The 18,653-nt window shown below is 38.9% G+C and overlaps 2 protein-coding genes and 1 long non-coding RNA gene across 4 annotated transcripts in view; all 3 read left to right on the plus strand.

Annotated features, from left to right (window-relative positions):
• Nucleotides 1-5,807, plus strand: part of frmd3 (FERM domain containing 3) — a 67,084-nt gene extending 61,277 nt beyond the window's left edge. For both annotated transcript variants that reach the window (XM_080894274.1, XM_080894275.1), the window contains exon 15: nt 95-5,807. In XM_080894274.1, the coding sequence (XP_080750400.1) occupies nt 95-575 (481 nt within the window). In that variant the 3' untranslated portion in view covers nt 576-5,807. The remainder of the gene's footprint in view (nt 1-94) is intronic.
• Nucleotides 5,808-5,982: 175 nt separating this feature from the next.
• LOC308404392 lies at nt 5,983-10,581 on the plus strand. The gene is made up of 4 exons (XR_013973113.1): nt 5,983-6,087; nt 7,131-7,307; nt 7,687-9,189; nt 10,449-10,581. It is a non-coding gene; the product is annotated as an uncharacterized lncRNA (long non-coding RNA).
• Nucleotides 10,582-12,004: 1,423 nt separating this feature from the next.
• On the plus strand, nt 12,005-16,754 carry LOC308404676 (F-box and leucine-rich repeat protein 13-like). The gene is made up of 9 exons (XM_080894828.1): nt 12,005-12,147; nt 12,502-12,656; nt 13,349-13,426; nt 14,186-14,252; nt 14,402-14,521; nt 14,659-14,753; nt 14,965-15,081; nt 15,258-15,365; nt 16,421-16,754. Exons 1-9 carry the CDS (start codon nt 12,115-12,117, stop codon nt 16,515-16,517), a joined length of 870 nt encoding a protein of 289 aa, XP_080750954.1. The 5' UTR covers nt 12,005-12,114; the 3' UTR covers nt 16,518-16,754.
• Nucleotides 16,755-18,653: the final 1,899 nt, after the last annotated feature.

Here is an 18,653-nt window from a genome sequence, read left to right on the forward strand (position 1 = left end):
GATTCAGGACATTCAGCAGATACTGAATCTGAACATTAGTAACATTCATTGGGTGAACTCAGGCTCAGGTTTGCTTATTCTCTCTCTTCTCCAGTCCCTGTGCCAGCATGCTTCCCACCCCAGTGGACGACAGCCAGGGAGGAGTCGACTTGCTCTTCTCCTCTCCAGTTCAAAGCCCCGCCAGGTTGCTTAGGGAGCTCCATGCTGATCCTGACATCCAGGCCCAGCTGGAGGCCGAGAGGGAGCGAGACAGGGCCTATGAGCGCACCCGCCTGGCCGCGAGAAGTCGAATGAGCGGAGTCCTGACCAGCAGTCTGCGCCTGCTGTCATCCAATGACAGAGTCAATGCTTGCGTGTTGAGCGTGGCCCGCTTTGTCGCTGTGGTAATGGGGGTCCTGCTCGTCACCGTGCCCACACTGCTGCTGCTGCTGGAGTCAGATATTGACGTGTCCTTCCTCCATGAGATCCGGCAGACACCGGAGTTTGAGCAGTTTCACTACGAGTATTACTGCCCGCTCCGACGCTGGATCCTGTGTAAGATCAGCATGGCCATGGAGAACCTGTGGTCAGACTGAGAAGGGAAAAGACATTCAGAAAAAGAGCAGAGAGAAGAGGCACTGTGAGGAAAACAAATACGTCCAAGTGTATGTCTTAACATGTGATTTAATCTTATATTTAATCTAGTATTCAGCCAAAACACCAGTCTGCCAAAGAGATGAAATGAGACTGTAGTTTATTGGCTCACAAAATTCTTGTTGGATGTTTCATTCAAAAAATCAATTACATTTCTGTCAGGATCCCTAAAATGAGTTAAAAACACTGGGACAAGAGCATTTGTTTCACCTCTTTGGCTGCGTAATTTGCTGCTTGGAAGAGAGAAATACGATTTTAATAGTAGCATTTAGTCACTTGTTAAGATAAACACTTCAGATAGTGATGAAGTGAAAAGATAGAGGACAGTAATGCTCAAGGAGGAACTTGTGGAAAGGGATGTAATGGACATAGAAAAAGTCCCAAAAAGAAGAAATTTGAATGGCTGTTCACTCCTGATGCTGATAAGTTGATGCGGAGACTCTCCACAAACCTTTCTGATTGGTTCCTGTCCTTGGAGCACCTGATTGGTAACAGAGCCTGTCAGTCATGACGGAGTGGGTGGACGCAGAAAGCTATGATTGATTAGTCACTGAACAACAACATCCACAGTCAGAGGTACATTATATAAATATATACATATATATTTAAAAAAAAACAAACAAGAGATATTGATAATAATGCCAATTAAAAAAACTTGTTTTTAACATTTTGTACATTTTTATGTGATCAGATCTTTCAGGAATTTTTCAGTCAGAGGATCTACTTTGAGCTTATTTTCAAATTAATAGTTTACAAAAGATTACAAAAAAAAGCGAATTTGCTGAGATTTATCAGGGTGTGAGTGTTGAGAAACTATTTTTTAGGACTACCACCAACAGTTGTTGGCTTGGTAGCACCCTGGCTTTTTCCTACAGAGGCTATAGCACAAATCTTTTACACAGATCACTGATTACAACTGTTTCAGATTACGTGATGTCATTTTGGAAAGATGAGGAAGGCCGGAGAAAAACTCTCAGCTTTTTTTCTTTGATAAAATGTGTTTCGATGAAAGTGTAAATGTCATCTGAACTAAATGTTAGCTCATTAGTTTACGGTCGCTCATGCATCTTCAAACAGTGTGGACAGAGTCTGCGGTAAATGTATGAAAAAAGGAAGAAAAGGTTACATGGAAGTTTATGAGGGAAAATGATCGTGGAATTGAGGTTCGTTTTTGATTAGTCAGCAATGTGCTACTTCACAGGGAGCTGTGCATAAGTTTCAGGAGAAACTAAAGATGGGTTGGTGTGGCTGACTCAAAAGAGTGTGCTCCAACGACACTGTGGGACAAGTGATGCGTGTAATGGCCTGAAACCGCTCATGAAGGTATTGTATTGGCGCGGTTGCAGTTGCAGTTATTAATCTTGCAGAATAAGATCAGCAGTTTGGTCACAGACACAGTCATTGGAGTACATTTCTAAAAGCTTCTGTGGTTGCATCATGTTGAGTATTTATCTTTGGATGTGACCAAAGACAGAGGTATCATGTTGCACTGTAGACACAGTGAATCATGGGATTCTGGTTTGAGGAGATTTAAGGTTCTGTTCATGGATATATACTTCTGATTTGGCTTAAGTATTTACCCCGACCAGTCACCAAATAAACTAAAACCTCTTTCCTAGCACTGTATAGGCCCCACAGGTACTGGCAAAATCCTCTGAGAGTGAGCATTAACGATCCTCTGTTTCCTGGGAATGCTTGATCAGATTGGGACCTAAGGATATTGGATGACAGGTCAGCACTGCTTTATTTGCTTTACTTGATAGATATCAAAGTATATTAACACGAAGGCCTACAGTTTCATAGCGAAACAGTCCCTATTCACTTCAGGTGTGAGTGTTTGCATAGACTCATCATCAATGTCATGATAATCTGTGGATTTTAATGATTTCTTTGAGCAGTTTTTTCAGGGTGGAATGATTTTACAACATACATCTTTAATGATTATAAAAACACAAACTTTGTGCATGAGTTTCAATTTATTTTGGATTTTCTCTAATTCACAAAGGGATAGTCTAAGTATAAGTCAAAAGTATGCAGGCTTAAATATATAGATGTACTCTGACTAATATTTTGTTGAAAATCTCTTGTTGCACCTTGACCTCATGCTTTTGGTAGCCATCAACATGTCTGTTGTAATTCTAGCTGGACATCTGACCATTCTTGGCAGAACTGGTAGAGTTTATTTATTATTTATTCAAGCGACACCCTGTGTCCACCCTGTGTCGATTAGGCAAAGTCCAAAATACATTCAAAATAGTGCAGCCGGTCTGCTGTACATTGATTCCATGCTGGGAAAAGAACAGTTCAAGGAAATCATTAAAAGCCCAAAGTTGCCATGACCTTCATGACGAGTGCATGTAAACATCTGACCACAACTGTAACTTGTTGTTGATTGGTGTGTAAATTTAGGATCAACTCAAGTCATTGGAAGTGACATCCTGCTATATGTATACACAGGAAAACTGATCTGGATCAGAGTGTAGGATTTTAGAAATTATTCACATTTGTCTGCCATTAAAAGTATAAAAGGTGAGGTCAAATATAAAGCAAGCCAAGGTTTCTGTGTGTGTGCTGTCTGTATAGATGATCTCAAAAGTGTCACTAAGTAAAAGTTTACTTTTTGGACCTTACAGCCATCAACTTGTTGGTTGAACCTGTGACGATGGCTGTCTGTTACGACATAGTGACTCTGAATGAAAGTGATGCTAAATGGCTTCAGATCAAATGAAAACAGATGTAGTTGTGTCCGAAATGTAGTTTGATTTGGATCAACTTCTCAGGAAAGGGCATTTATGCAGTTTATGTTAAAAAATTAAAAAGTCATTAATAAAAAAAAACATACATATACACACCATGTAATTTATCCATAACCTTTATCTCATATGTCTTGCTATTTAGAATAACCAAGCACTGTAGGTGAAGTTAGACATTAATATGTTGGCTGACTGTCTGTGTTGTTGTAGCATAATTTCACATAACTAATGTATGCATCCATGTCAGTTTCATTAAAATACTACACAAAACTCCTTCTCTGAGAGCCTGTACGTGCAGTTTGGCCTTCATAGATAAACTTCAATGCTCATTGCACTACTATCAAAACTGGGAATGGCTACACAGTATAATTTTGAGCCAGTCTCGAGGGTCTATTACAAAATCATCACTTAAAGTTGATTTTTCCACTCCTTGTAGTCTTTGTAAGTGAGCTGCTACAGAGGCTTCTGCAGTGCACAGCCCTCACATTCTCTTCTATTTATTCTGCCTCATGTTATCAGCTGTGTTGTCGTGTAACTGTGGACTTTATGCATTAACAAGCTTTATGCATATATAGCAGATATGCAGTAACAACAGGAACAAGTTTATTTGAGGACAAAGCATTTATTTTCCTACTACAGCACATGCACTGAGTTTCAAAGGTGAAACTGAGCAAAGGGCCAAATGACTCTGATGAAGATGTTTGCATCTAACGCTGCAGATTCTGAGATTTTTTTTTTTTTAAATGCCTTCACTTGAGTGAACAAAGCTGATCTGTATGCACTGCTAAATGATCACCATAATCTCTGTCTTCATAGCGTGTATGCACAGGCATCAAAGTGCTCAAGAGATTCACCACAGATTAAAAGACTCTTCACGGCTCTAAAGATGCAGGCCTTGGTTCTTTATTTCTGTGCTCCACCTTCCTGCAGTTAAACCAGGGAATCTATCTTTTTTGGTTCCTTTTGCTGACCTCTCAGTGCAAGTTGCATGCCCTTCATCTGTAAATACTGTGTTTATAGCTGTGGCAAAAGAAAAAGATTTCCTTTCTTTCTTTCCTCTGTGTCTTGTCTGTGTAAAGCAATCCACTGTAGATTACAGGCTTGGCTGTCTCAACCATCATAGACAAATGCATGTTCTCTGTGTTTTTACCAAGAGGAGAAACTGATGATCTTTTTGAAACCAAAAACCACTTTGCAGTGATCTTTGGACTTAATTTTAGTCACTCACTTCTCAACATAGACTACAGGTGGTTGCTAACTGTGTTAACTTAAGTAATATTCTCATCAGATGAAGAGTAGCTCCTCTAGTTAGCTACATTGTGCTTTTGCTGTGTGCTTGTACATCATTAAAGCCAGACCTCATTGCTAACAGAGCATGCTAGCATATTAGCCACTGATGCCATTAGCAAGGCTAGATTTCATTCACTTTCACTTCACAGAAATGAATTTAATCTCACTAATTGTAAAGTATTAATTCCAACTTGCTCAGATCTTTAGTTTGTAACTAGAAAATTAGAATCAACCACTGACTCATTGCAAACAACAGAAAGGCCTTTGGGGTCTATTTGATACTGTAGCACTATGTTAGTCTGTAGCTCATTTATACATTAACACCCTTTAAGAAAAGGGGAATTGAACCACTTTCAGCTCTTTTTTTTTAGCTACAGAACTTGGGTTTCTGCTATTGACAAACAGCATACAGGATGGACTGGGAGAACAACTTTTGTTGCCTAATTATAAAGAAAACTGTGATAAAGAAAAAAATAGTAAAGTAAAAAAAAATCACATACAATTTGATGTCACGTCTAAGTGCAAATTCAGAAGATACCGGCATGAGTCAAGTATTTACAAACCTTAAATTTAACTGCCTGTCTACATATCTGGAAAGTTAACAGCAAGAACGCTGAACTAACACTTGGAAATCAGATTGTTTAAAACTACTATACACAACCGAATACACTAATACATGTTTTAATTCATTTATTTAAGATTTTAAATATTTGAACTCAGGTCTACTATATGCAAAACTACTGGACATCACATGGTAGAGCAAAATAAACTGTATATTGTTTCAGTGTTGTGTGGGCATGTACAGTAGTAGCAGAATCTCTTGCACGGTCCCTGTATTGTTTTGATTGTTATTGTTAAATCTGATTGTTTTGTTGTTTTATCAGTTAGTCAAGTCATTTTGTTGTTTCTTTTTTGTCATTTTGTCACTTTTAATAATAAACTCTGGGAGATTTGATTTAGGAAGAGTCAGAAAAAAAGGGGAAAACCATCCCTCGAGTAACGACCCCCCCTCTCTACTGGGACAACCAAGCCTTATGAACTTTGTGAAGTGAACATTTTGAATGTTTGTATGTTATAACAGAAAACATGGTTTGTTTTATATGTTAATACTGCCACAATAAAGCTCCCTGATGAACATACATTGAAATGTTGTTATTACTGTGCGAGTTATTCCTGCTAATATCCTAATAAATCATGTTCCCAATTTGTCAGAGATTTGCCTCCCTCCTGTGGTAAAAAGGAGTTGCTGCAGCTTGTGTTGAGATCTCTATGGTGATATTTGTGTGAGCAACACAAGACTTCCATGGGTGTGTTCAGAGCTTTACTGCAGCCTGAGCTTCATGTGTTTTAGATGCTACTTATGTTTTCCATGGCTGGAACTATCAAAATACAAGCCGGGAAAGAGTTCTGGGTAAGAGTGATTATTCTCTTAAACTGGTTCAAACTAAAGCTGTTGTTTTTGTGGCAAAAATAGCCAAACCATGTAATTCTTAGAGTGGATGTTGGAGAGCAACACTTGTTTCTTGTTTCTTCTATCTTCATCTAAAGTTCTCCAGGCTTTTTGAGTTTTTTTTATTTGGTTTGGGGTTTTTTGACATTGGCCGCTTTTTCAGTAAACCAGGGTTGTGTGATAATGCAGTCTGATAGTATAATTTGCACCAACAAGGTATTTCCCAACAAGCTATTAGCCGAAAACCTGGCATATTTTTGATTGATGCACGGTGTCTCTGCCCAAAAAAACAAACAAAAAAAAAAAACCAGGAAACTGGACAAGCAGAGGACAAAAGAAGAAACTGCAGGCTTAAAAAACTAGCTGCAGAAAATGAACAGTATCTGAAAGTTGTGTCTGTAAGAAATAGGAAAAAGCAAAAGATCTGAGAGATGTATTTTTCCCTTAGTTGATCCAGCTGCTGTTCACCAAAGCCTGATTGGAAACAGTCTCAGTGAAAGGTTGGATGATGTGAAGACTCCAGCGACACTTGAAGTATTAGGGAACAACTTTATTAGGTGACCAATGCGCTTTGGCTTGTGGCCTTCATCAGGGTCATTGCAAAATATCAAACAGTTTGCGTTTAAATAAAAAAAAGGAAACAGAAAAACTCCAAGTGGACCAATCACACATTCACAAACAAGTGGAGGGTTGGTTATCAAGAAGCCATTTGTAAAAAGAGTAAACGGGCAAAAGGCTGAGGTACACCAAATGACACTAGAACTGGACTGAAAATCAGTGGAACAAGTCTAATGGAGAAACAAATCTAAATTTTTGGTAGCACAATGCTGTAGTTAGCACTTTCACCTCAGAGCAAGAATATCCTGAGTTTGAATTCTCCAGCCTTTCTTTGTGAAGTCTACGTATCGTCTCCAGGTGTTCCGGCCTGCCCCTGGCTGTTAGATTAAATGATGATTCCACACTGACCACAAGTATAAATGTGGATTTTATCTCTCTCTTGATAGATTGGAAACCTGTCCAGGGTGTATCCTTCCTCTGCCCCATGAAAGCTGGCATAGACGCCCACCCAGCTGCTACCCTGAACTAGATAGGTAGAAGGAAATGGATGGAATCCAGATTTGACATTCATGGTTGAAACTGTTGTCAGTATGTATGACAGAGGTCAGAAAACATGCACAACAGTGAGTATCTACAGCCATCAGTAAAACATGGTGGAGGCTATTTAATGGTTTAGGAGTGCATTTCAAGCAGTTGTATTAACAATGTCTTCTTAACTGATGAAACTGTGAATGCCGAAAAGTGCCATCAAATTTTGATACACTTTGTAAAACTTTCTGAAAAGCATTTGATTGGAAACAACTTCATTCTTCAACATGACCCCCATTGAACATGATCTCCCATTGTCCTAGCAAAATATAAAGAAATGAGGGGTGACTTTTTCAGCGTATTGTATGTTGATGTGTTCAATATGTTCTGCACAGTGTGTGCATTAAACATTTGTTTTGCTTCTAATAAACAGGACTGTTCTGCCATTAATGTAAATAACTTGATCGTTTACAGAGAACATATTAAGGTGTACACAGGAAGGCGAAATACTAAAGCATGCAATAATGGATGCAACTGGAGAAGAGACGTCTTTTCAAATGCCAGATCTAAATACTACAACAAAAGGTGCTGTGTCTGAACTCCTGGAGGATGTTGGGAACTGTAGGCAGAGTATCAACCAGGAGCTGAGCCTTCATCTTCTCAGTGACTCTCTCTTCAGCGAGCAGCAGAAGCTCAGGCATGTGTTGGACTGGGCTAACAGATATCTCTGCAGTGGTTCAGTGATTTGCCATCAACTCTGCAGAGCTGACAGTTTGATAAACAATATGAAAAACAAAGGAAGCAAGAAAATCTCACCCAAACATTCATCTGGATCTAAATATCATCATCCAGTTTCCTTTGATGCCGGTGCTCGTGAGGTATATGGGGGAGGATCAAGTATGAAAACAACTTGTCAGTCCAGATCTTTAAATGATCTAACCAGCTCCTGTAGCTATAAGTTTTCATATGACCTCCACAGTCCAGTCTCCTTTTCCCCAGGGACACAGGAGGAAAATTGGCCTGATACTGAAACTGAAAATATAAAAAGCACAGAGCAACAACATGCCACCAATAAACACATTTCTAGCCAAGACTACCGCAGAACAAACAGATTTCACATGTCTAATCAAAGGGACCACACATTCACATCTGATGCTGCAACACACTTGATCAAAGAGTCCACATCATCTGGGAGGAATGCCATTTGTAAAAAGAGCTCCGCGTACAGTGAAGTGAATATCTTAAAACCGCTAGATGAAAGCAACAATTTCAGTGGCATGACTTCTAAAAGAGCTGGAGCTAAAAGAGAGGTGTCAGAAAGTCAAAAGGTACGGAGCAAAGAGGACAAGTGGATGGAAGAAAATGAGAAGGAGAAAATACAAGATGACAGGAATGAGGGAAATTATAGAAAAGAACAGGAATCCAGTTCAGATCACACACATAGTCAAATAAGCCTCGCTGAGCCAGAGATGATACCTGAGCAGACGGCAAAAACAGCTAATTCCCATGTTATCCATCCCTTGAAATCGTCATTAAACTTGAGTGTGTATGAGCAGTACCAGCTATGTGTGGCTCAGCTAAATCACCTCAGAATAAGCCAGCATTTCAAGCCTGAGTCACCTGTGAAAGAGGGGACGACATCTGGAGAAATGGGCGATTATGTTAAAGCTCCAGCTTGTCCGGGGTCTTGCTTTGAACTGAACTCTTACATCACAAATCCTGAGATTAAAAAACAGGTTAACAACACAGGAAGCAAAAGAGCCACCGCAGCAGAAAGCGCAGAGGAGAGGAGCTCACATGGCACCAAGAAAACTCCTAGCGAATATAGAAGTGCAAAATCTTGCAGCAATTTGACTGTGAAGCAAACACCTACAGCTTTTATGAAGGAAACTGCAGAAGAGAGAGCCTCGAATGATGAGAACAAGCCAGGTGATGTGTACTGTGTGGAGAAGGATGCTGCTCCTGTTTCTAACCCAGGTATGGAAATCGTTATATATGTTGTATGCAATCAGTCGACGTGTGTTGATGGTCTGGGGGTGTTTGGACCCTGAGTTTAGAGTTTATGGACCTTGTATTTTGGCCTTTAGTTTGTTTATTATTTTCCTTTTAATCTTCTTTTATTTTCTCAGTATTTTGAGTCTTTAGTTCTTTGTTCCAGTTACAGCTTGAACTTTAATGAATCATTTCTTTAGTGTTTTCCTCTGTTTTCCATCTGTCTTTCCTGCATGTCAAGCTTACTACTGAGTTTTCTTGTTTTATTTATCCTTACTAATTTAGTGTTTTACTTTGGTAGTTAACTTTGGTTTCCATTCATATGGAGTCCTCTTGTCATGATGTTTGAGTCTTGTTACTCAGTTCCTATAACCCTTTAAAAGACAAGATATAGTTGGAAAATTTGGATTTTCCAGTGAATCCACATCAAAATTACAGAATTTAAAAAGAATATTAAAAAATTGTATTAGTTCAATATTTCAAGCTATAGTCAATTAGATGAAAAATCTAATAAATAACAGTCCAGTTAGCACAGTGGTGTGGTGGCAAGAAGGTCCTGGGTTTGAATCCACCAGCTAACTGGAGCATTTCTGTGTGGAGTCTCTCCTGGCATGTTCTCTCCTTGTTCTCTGGCTTTCGCCCACGGCCCAATTATGTGCAGGTTAGGCTAATTACTGACTCTAAACTGGCCCTAGATGTGAACATGAGTGTGAATGACTGTCTCTGGCAACCTGTCCAGAGTGTACCTCATCATCCCTCACCCTATGACAGCTGGAAAGGGCTCCAGTCAAACCAAGACCATCCAAATCCATCCATCTGTAGAAGAAGACAGATGGATGGGTGTTTCTTTAAAATGCTATAGTTTAAATTGTTTCAAAAGATTAAAAATGTGGCATTGCTAATTATTACTATCAAGGTGTCAAGATGCTTTCACTTTGTCATGAAATGAACCCTTAGGTTATGAGATAAACAGGACAGAAAAAAAGATGATCAAGTTTTACATTTGGACATTAACGTTTGGCTTTTCATTCCTTTTTTGTTTCTTATCAAAAACTAAATTTCCTCACTTCTATCCTTGGAAGAACAAATCAGCCTGTCATGGAGTTATTTATAACTCATAAGTGCTCTACAGCAAGGTGCCAAGGGCTTTTTACAAATAAATACTGTAATTCAAGGAATGCTGAGATGAAAAGGTTTAAGCAGTTTGCTAATATGTATTTCCCCCCTCTTGTGTCTGTGGTTAGGTTTGCTTCAAAACAGGATTAGACATCATCCAGACAGTACAGACCATCAGAGGATTCTCAAAGATCCAAAAAATAGAGCTGGAGATAGAGCTCGCTGGATCCTCACTGATAATTCACTGGGAGAAAGATTTCCAAGGTTAGCTAATTTAGTGTGTGGAGAGTTGTTTATAACCTTTGAACAAGTTTATACTAGAAAAACTTGTTAAGTTTCCCCAGACGTCTACGCTCTCCTGATGTACACTTTTCTCTTCTTATCTAAGGGCATATGAACCAAATTTTAATTTTAATAGCCAAATAATTTTGTCTAGTGTGTGATGATGAGAAGTTGAATTTCACCCTTTGTCTCCTGCAGACATCAACAAGCAATCAAGTACACAAAGAAACTGAATCTGATCCCGCGACCTGTACAGACACACACTCTTCATCATGATGACTCTGGACTTACATCATGTGAGTGTAAGCTTGACATCAAAATTACAGACAAAACTGCAAAAAGATGATAAAGTGCTATAAAAAACAGAAGATCAAAGGAAAGCTCAGTCACCAACATCTCACATGACAAATTTGCTCCAACTGTTGAAACTTATGTATAATTCATTTCACTCTTTATCAGACATTCTGGTTAACAAGCCAATATAATGTTTACTTATGCGTTTCACTTTTTAACCAAGTAAATGCTCAGAATTAGCGCTGTTTTTACATCAGAATATAATGTGTAACTTTGTCTGTGAAGGTTCTCAGTCATCCAGGTCATCGTAGTCAAAGGAGCTTGGAAAGAAAAGCGTCTGGACTTAAAGAAGTCCAGACGCTTTTCTTTCCAAGCTCCTTTGACAATGTGTAACTTTCATTCACACTTACAGACTCTGCCACGGATGTCACTATGGACAATACCTTTGAATACCAGGTAGGAAATCTTTACTACATGCGCACATAGTTTTAGCCTTTTTTTTAAACAGTTTTTTAAACCCAAGTCTATCTGGTGTTTTAATGTAATAATCTTAACATTGGTTGTAACATTTCACAGTGTCTTGTTAAAACAATCCCTCTACTTTCTGTTTTGCATGTTGTGGTGTCGTTACACCTGCTAGTCAGCAGGCGTCCCTGTAAGAGACCGCTGGTTGTGTTTGCCTGGTGAGGTGTGGCTGTTCATCCTGTCTCTGCTGCCTCATAGGGATTTATCCATAGTGGTGCAGGTCTGCCACCGCCTGCATGCACTGGCATCTGATCACTCACTGTGTGAGTGAACCTGTAGTTTGGTAAACACTTCAGCTAGATTTTAGTATCATTCTGCTAAAATTCAGATCGAACACAGGACAGATGTCAGAGGGATTTTCTAAACTTTTCCAAGTAGCAGCACATGGTACGTTCTCATGATGTAAGAGCTTCCAGCTGGTGTGTGCTCTACTGCTCCCTGAACAAACATACACATGATTACACTGACCTGCACAGTCATGCATAGAAACTACAGTTCAGAGTTTTGAATGAACAAAAAAGCTGCTTACATTAAACAAAAGTTTATGTTTTACTCCTCCTTCAAGGGAAAAATCTAAGGCTTGAAAACTCGGCTTTAACTGACCAGTGGTTGCTGTGTGTGGGCAGACGTTGTCCTCGAAGTTTGTTTCTGTATAGCTGCAGTGGCCTCTCTGTCTGCTCCAGTGGGCTGCAGATGTTTTTCTCACTGTGTAGGAATTCGCTTAAGGTAAAAAAAAAAAAAAATCCAATAACAAGAAAAGTAATACAAAAATATGATTCAATAGAGTAAATAACTAAATGATAATCATGCAGAGGTGGCATGAAGGATTGGAAGTTCTGCTGAAAGGCTGTGAAAATAACTTAGAGTTGTGTCTGACTGTTATGTAAAAAAAATCACATTCATTATCTATTTTTTGTGCTGCCACTTTTTTATTAAACCCAAACTCTGAATGCATCTTCCATCACTGGTCACAAGTCTCATAGATGTAAAGTGTGTAAAATGTGATATTTTGCGGCTTACATCAGTACTTTGTGACAGCAGTGCAAATATCGTGAATATAAAGTCATGCGATCATTTCAGGAACTCAAGGTCACAAGTTGTACTGGTCCTGGTCTCCATGGTGATCAAATTTTGTCAGTGATTAGTCAGTGCTGTGATCACGTGACTAGTGTGGATGTAAGCTGGAGTGGAGCAACAGACACAGGAGTGAAGGCTCTGACGGATTACAGAAAAGGGTCAGTAAACACACACATATGTTTGTTTTCACGGCTTACTGAGTAACCATGACCTAATTATAACCATAACCTAAATACAAAATTTTAAGCATGCCTTCAAATTCATGAAATCCGGGATTTAGTCCCCACATTGACTGTTGGTCCCCATGAATACAGTGAGAGGCCAATTTATGGTCCTCATGAAGACATTTAAACAAGTACACACACACACAGGAGGATGTTACAGTGACCCTAACAACTCCCACTAACTGCCTTGACCTAACCTCTAAACCTCTAACAAAGTAAAAACCTTCACTCCAAAAAATGTCATCATTTTAAATGATGAAGGGATGATTTTTGTGCTGATCACAGGTTGTGTATAATTGACTTCTTGTCATTTTTATCTTAGTGAAGTGAAAAATATGTTTTACATGTTGAATTGTTTACTGTGCTCAGAGTAAGAAGGGCATGTTGTATGGTGAAAATATTATATCTTCATATTTGTGGGTCTGTCCATCTATGCACCCATCCACAACTGGTAGATGTTCGCACTTCCATGAGTTTGGTTTTGCCTGAGTTTTATTACTGTTAAGTTTCCCTTCCCACTGATGCCAAGTGTTTGTTGAAATCAGTCCATCCAGTTTCTTAACCTCTGTTATAATACCAGATAAAGAATCTGACATGGGCGGATAACTTTGTTTCTTCTTCTATAGCCTAAAATCTGTTGTCCTGAATGGCTGTCAAGTCACTGATGCCCCACTGAAAGAACTTGTCCTGAAACACAAAGACAGGTCAGAATCCTTCCCTATTAACACATTTACTGCTAATGGTGGTGTAACTCATGCTACACTGTAGGCTTAGGTGGGGGTTAGAAAGTGTCCCATAATGCACGTGCATGTTTGTCTCTGGATAAACTGTCTTTGTAAATATCGTGCATGAAGGGTTTTTTGGGGGGATGTCTTCAAGTGGTTGTCAGATGAGTTTTAGTTTAGTCAAGTTGAAATATGAATTACACTTCAGACATGAAATACAGTCTCTCTGTCAGACAGAGAATTTCAGGGCACTGTTAAATTTGCACTTCTTCTTCTTTTGAGATATTGCAGGAATTAAATGTCTTTGCACTGACAGAAAGGGGATTTTCATCGGTCCAGCCCACTTAAGATCACAGTGGGCTGTTGTGGCCACTGGTATAAAAGGCCTTGAAACCTCTGACTTAACTGAATTAATAACTGGAGGAGTTGTGAGAATTGCATCAAAGAGAAAAATTATAATGTTATTCTGATAACGGCTTGTAGTGGCTGACACCTCACATTCTCAAGTCTAAGCCTCGAAAGACGCTGCTCTTATGTTTCAGATAATCCTTAGTTAATCCTCGCAATCCTTATTTTAAACTTAGTTTGAATTCCTGGACACCGAATGGTTTTATTATTTGAAATAAATACCACTTCGTCTCGTGAAGAATGAGATGTGATTATCAGAAGGACATTAAATAACCACCACATCAAGATTGTCATGTTGTTGTTTTTGGTGTTTACAACATTGTCTTTTAGCCTGCGCAGGTTGGAGGTGTTTGGCTGTCAGTTCCTTACTTCATCCTGGCTACAGACAGTATATGAGGTGCTAAATTTTGATATAACAGTTAAAAACACATACTATTAATATAAAAAAAAAAAAACTATGATGCTCTGCAGAGCTTCATTTACTAAACATGATTTAGCATGTGAAAAAGTAAGTCCTTGTACATTTCTGCATGTCTTCATATCCAGATGTGCTCCGGCCTTCAGCATCTAAACATCGGACGAGTGCCAAAAATCACCGTAAACAGCCTCACTGGGTTGATAGCACGGCTCAAAAGCCTCATTTCACTGAATCTCACAGGACTACAGGTGGATAGTTTTCTGTGACTCAATCTGAATCTACACATTGAATGTTTATGGAGTTGCAGCTCTGTCTTTAATAGTGCTCTAAACGTAGTCCCTGCCGCTAACAGGTCACTCATGCCATAGTTGATACTTTGCTCCAGAACTGCATTGAACTTCAGAGTCTGTCCTTCAGTTCCTGTCCTGGAGTCACTGACCTGACACTGCATAGCATCAGCAAATATTCACCTTGTATCAGGTATCCACACATATGCAAAGGGAAGCAAAGTGCACATAATTAATAAGAACCAAGCGTTGCCAGCGGTGTTCTTATCAATAGAAACCGGCCAGAGGAACTGTATAAAAATATGTTTTACTTTAGAAAATAAAAAGTTAAATTCATATTTTCATACTTGACATAACAATTAACATCTATGATATCCATGTGGGTTTTTGTTTGTGTGAGTTAGAGCTGTTGATGTGAGTGGCTGTAAAGCAGTAACAGATGCAGGTGTTCAGTCTTTGGCTCTGGGCTGCACAAGACTTCAGCAGCTGGATCTCAGCTCCACCAGCACCGGAAACAGAGGGTACAAAGCACGTCTCACCACATGTGATCAATGTGCTAGTGTCAGTGACGAACAAGTGAACCCTCACCTGTGTGTGTGTGTGTGTGTGTGTGTGTGTGTGTGTGTGTGTGTGTGTGTGTGTGTGTGTGTGTGTGTGTGTGTGTGTGTGTGTGTTGTGCATGCATGATGTGACCCAGGGTTTCTCTGCTAGCAAATTACTGCAACAGACATCTTCATACCATCAAACTCAGTTTCTGCCACATCACCGTAAAGAAAATACTGAAGCTTTGCCAACATTGCAAGAGGTAAAAACACACATTCAAAGATGTTTCTTCATTCTCTGCACAAAATGCAGAGTCACTGTGTACTGCCATTAATTCCACTGAGCAGAATGAACACAAGGACGTATCAATACAGTGTTTCAGAAGGTTGCAGTAGCTGCTCTTCACACGCTTTCAAACTCAATTTCTATTCATTTCTCTACATATTTAAATGTCAAAGGTTTTCCACTGTTGCAGTTCTAAATGTAGCACACACGAACACATTAGGTTCACCCCCCATGACCTTTTACAGGATAAAATTATAATTAGCTCATATATAAATGATGTTTATTAATGATGGGCAGTGTGTGTAGAATAAGGCTGTAACACAATCAAATGTGTAAAAAAAAGTACTTTCTGGATGGACTGTAGTTTATCTAGTAGCATCTGGTGAAGCTGTGTCACACGAAAAGGAGAATCGGGGATGTAGCGGGGAGACTGGGACAACTTAAATAGTGAACCTTTTATAAAATGTCCTAATAATATGTGCAGAAGGATATCAGCTGAGCCATCAAATATTGAGGACAGGCACTGAGGTCAGCTGATGTCACAGGACTGTGGGCTCCATTTAATGGGTCTGCCTGAGTTGACACTCTGCTCATTATGTTGTATCTGTCTCCTAAATTCAATTGAACAATCTTTTAGAAGTTCATACGAGTGTAAAACCATATATGAGTGCCACACTAAACAAATTACATGCTGAGACATGATTATGCAGTGTGAAACTCTGTGATGTTTTCGTAGCATATGACAGTTACGAAAGTTGCAAAAAAAAGACTTTCCTTCCATCTTATCATGAGCACACTGTAACTGACCATGAAAATAAAGCATGTCAGCACTGCAGTAATTAATGCAATGATGATCTAATTGGTGGAAATTATTCGAAAATATGAAAGTCAGCTGCTAGTGATCTAATAAGTGAGTGACATGGCAGAATAAAGGAGCAATCTATACCCAAATCAAATGTCTTTCTGTAGTTACAAAATATGAAAAATGCATGCTGGCACCTATGATCTGGTTCCATGTTTGTCTCCTTTTAGGCTGAAGGTGCTTCATCTCTATGGCTGTGCACATCTACCCACTGAACACGAGATCAAAGAAGTGAACAGCACCGTTAATGTTTCCCCTTTGTCCTGACCCTGACAGTTATATCTCCACGAAATATTTATTGAACAAATCAAAGAGGGAAATGTTGATTTAGCCAAGTATGTAGCATTATTAGTTTTATTTTTCTATGCTATTACATGAGCAACAGGCTAAATGAGGTCTGCCATGGTCTGAGGGACTATTTTCAAGGATGACTAAAAAGCATTTAATACCGGTATATGTGCTTGACTGCATGCGTTTAAAGATTGTTATCAGATGTGCAGAAATCTGAAGGGTGTATCGTCTAAGCATTAAATATTTTCTGTCATTATATAACTTTGCGGGAATTTTTTAAAAGGCTGCTTGTTTTTCTACTTTTAACTCAGGTTAATGTTGTTAGGTAAAAACCCATCTCATCGTATTTTACAACTTAAAATTTAAAAAAACAAACAAAAAACTGCTTTTGTTTGTATGTGCCGCTGACTTTGTAGTGGTGTAGTGGGTTACTGCTACTTAGAGCAAAACTGTGAGCTTGTTTTTTTCATCTGAATTGAGTCAAATAAACTAAAAATAAACTAAAAACAGAAGCTAAGAATACTAAGATTTAATAAACTGTTTATAAAACATGAAATGGGGGCAATGGGTTTAATAATATGTCTGATTATATTTTACATTAAAATGTAAAGATTACAGTCTGGCTACAAAGGCATGATATTGTACATGGAATTAGCAAAAATAAAAGATGCAGGAGTACTTTCAAATTTCTATAATTTGCATTCCTGTGTAGCATTGCTGGTATCATCATAGCAGGACTAGCAGTGTGTTTTGCACTAGTATGACTCCAGGTTTAAAGAGCCTTCCAATAAAAGCTCCAATGAGTACTAATAATCAAAGATAGGAAACATAATTCATATGCTGTGAATGGCCAACTATGTTACAAAGTCAAAGGAGGAACCACATCAGCAGTGGCACTTTAATAAGACAATACCGAGGGTTTACTTTTAACTTGTTTGAGGGCAAAACACAAAAAAGTGCTGTTTTTATGCAGTTGCTGGTTTTGCAGATTTTGGCCACACTGTTAGGATTCTTGCTTGATGCTGTTTGGTTTAACAGCATTTTCAACACCACATTTTATGGTCCTAAAATTGTTTATTATCAGTATTGCATGCCTATAAAAAAGAAAGAGAGACGGGAGGGGGAGGATATAAAAGAAACATATCAGAAGGAGTGAGTCTATTCCTGGAGCTGCACTCCGTCTCCTTCCAACAATGGGGTTTAACCTTACGACTGGCTATCAACTATCAAATGGAAATCCAGCTCTGAATTTAATTTCACTTTACCTAACAGCTAAACTCCTGTAGGCTCTGCCTGTTTTTCTAGTACTTTTTTTTCGCTCTTTTTATTATCTGCAAATACTCGCTTTCAAATCTAAAAGCCAGATTGCTGCAGAAATTAAAAACAAAACTATGGCAGCAGCAAAGAAAAAGAGTGAGGAGGAACAAAAGCGCCTGAGCTCTCTCTTTCATGCCTACGATGTGGATAATTCTGGACGGATTGAAAAAAATGAATTCAACACCATTTGCCAAGAACTCCACGTCTCGTCCCAGGAAGCAGAAGGCATTTTCAATCGCCTGGATGTCGACAAGGATGGCACGGTGACCTTAGAGGAGTTCCTTAGTGGCTTCAAAGAACAGCACCAGGAGGAAGAAGATGATGCTGAAGAAGACACAGACTCCTCAGCTTGGGATAAAAAAGAGCAGGTCCTGTCCAGGTGAGAGGTGAAAAGGCCTGAGTGCTCTGAGTGTAGCTAACAGCAACTTGTCATAGCAAAATGTGTAAAATATGCCTGCATGGGGCGGTCTTCTTTAATGGTAGAGTAGGATTTATGAAAGGTTTGAATCCAACTATTCTTGTGGGTACAGATCGTGTAGTTTAGGATAACAGAAACTGATACTTTGACCTGACAGGAAGCTGAATATGAAGATAAATTAGATGACAATTTATTTATGAAAATGTGGACCAAGCATTGCTGACATGTCCTTAAACAGGAAGCATAACCAATAATCTGGTTCATTAACCTGATTTTTACTGAAGAACAAAGTGTGATGTACTAATCTAGATTTTTTGTGTGTTAAACAAAATTTAACAATATCACAGCTGTCACATTTTGTAAGATATGCGATTGAG

This window comes from Rhamphochromis sp. 'chilingali', assembly GCF_963969265.1.
Source record: "Rhamphochromis sp. 'chilingali' genome assembly, chromosome: 10".
In the NCBI taxonomy this organism is placed as follows: Eukaryota; Metazoa; Chordata; class Actinopteri; order Cichliformes; family Cichlidae; genus Rhamphochromis; species Rhamphochromis sp. 'chilingali'.

Excerpts from the sequence above, each read along its gene's own strand:
- LOC308404676 (XM_080894828.1), top strand. The coding sequence starts at position 12,115 with ATGTTTTTCTCACTGTGTAGGAATTCGCTTAAG. Across the intron at positions 12,148-12,501 it reads TGTGTAGGAATTCGCTTAAG|GAACTCAAGGTCACAAGTTG; the intron begins GTAAAAAAAAAA and ends CGATCATTTCAG. Across the intron at positions 14,253-14,401 it reads GGCTACAGACAGTATATGAG|ATGTGCTCCGGCCTTCAGCA; the intron begins GTGCTAAATTTT and ends CTTCATATCCAG.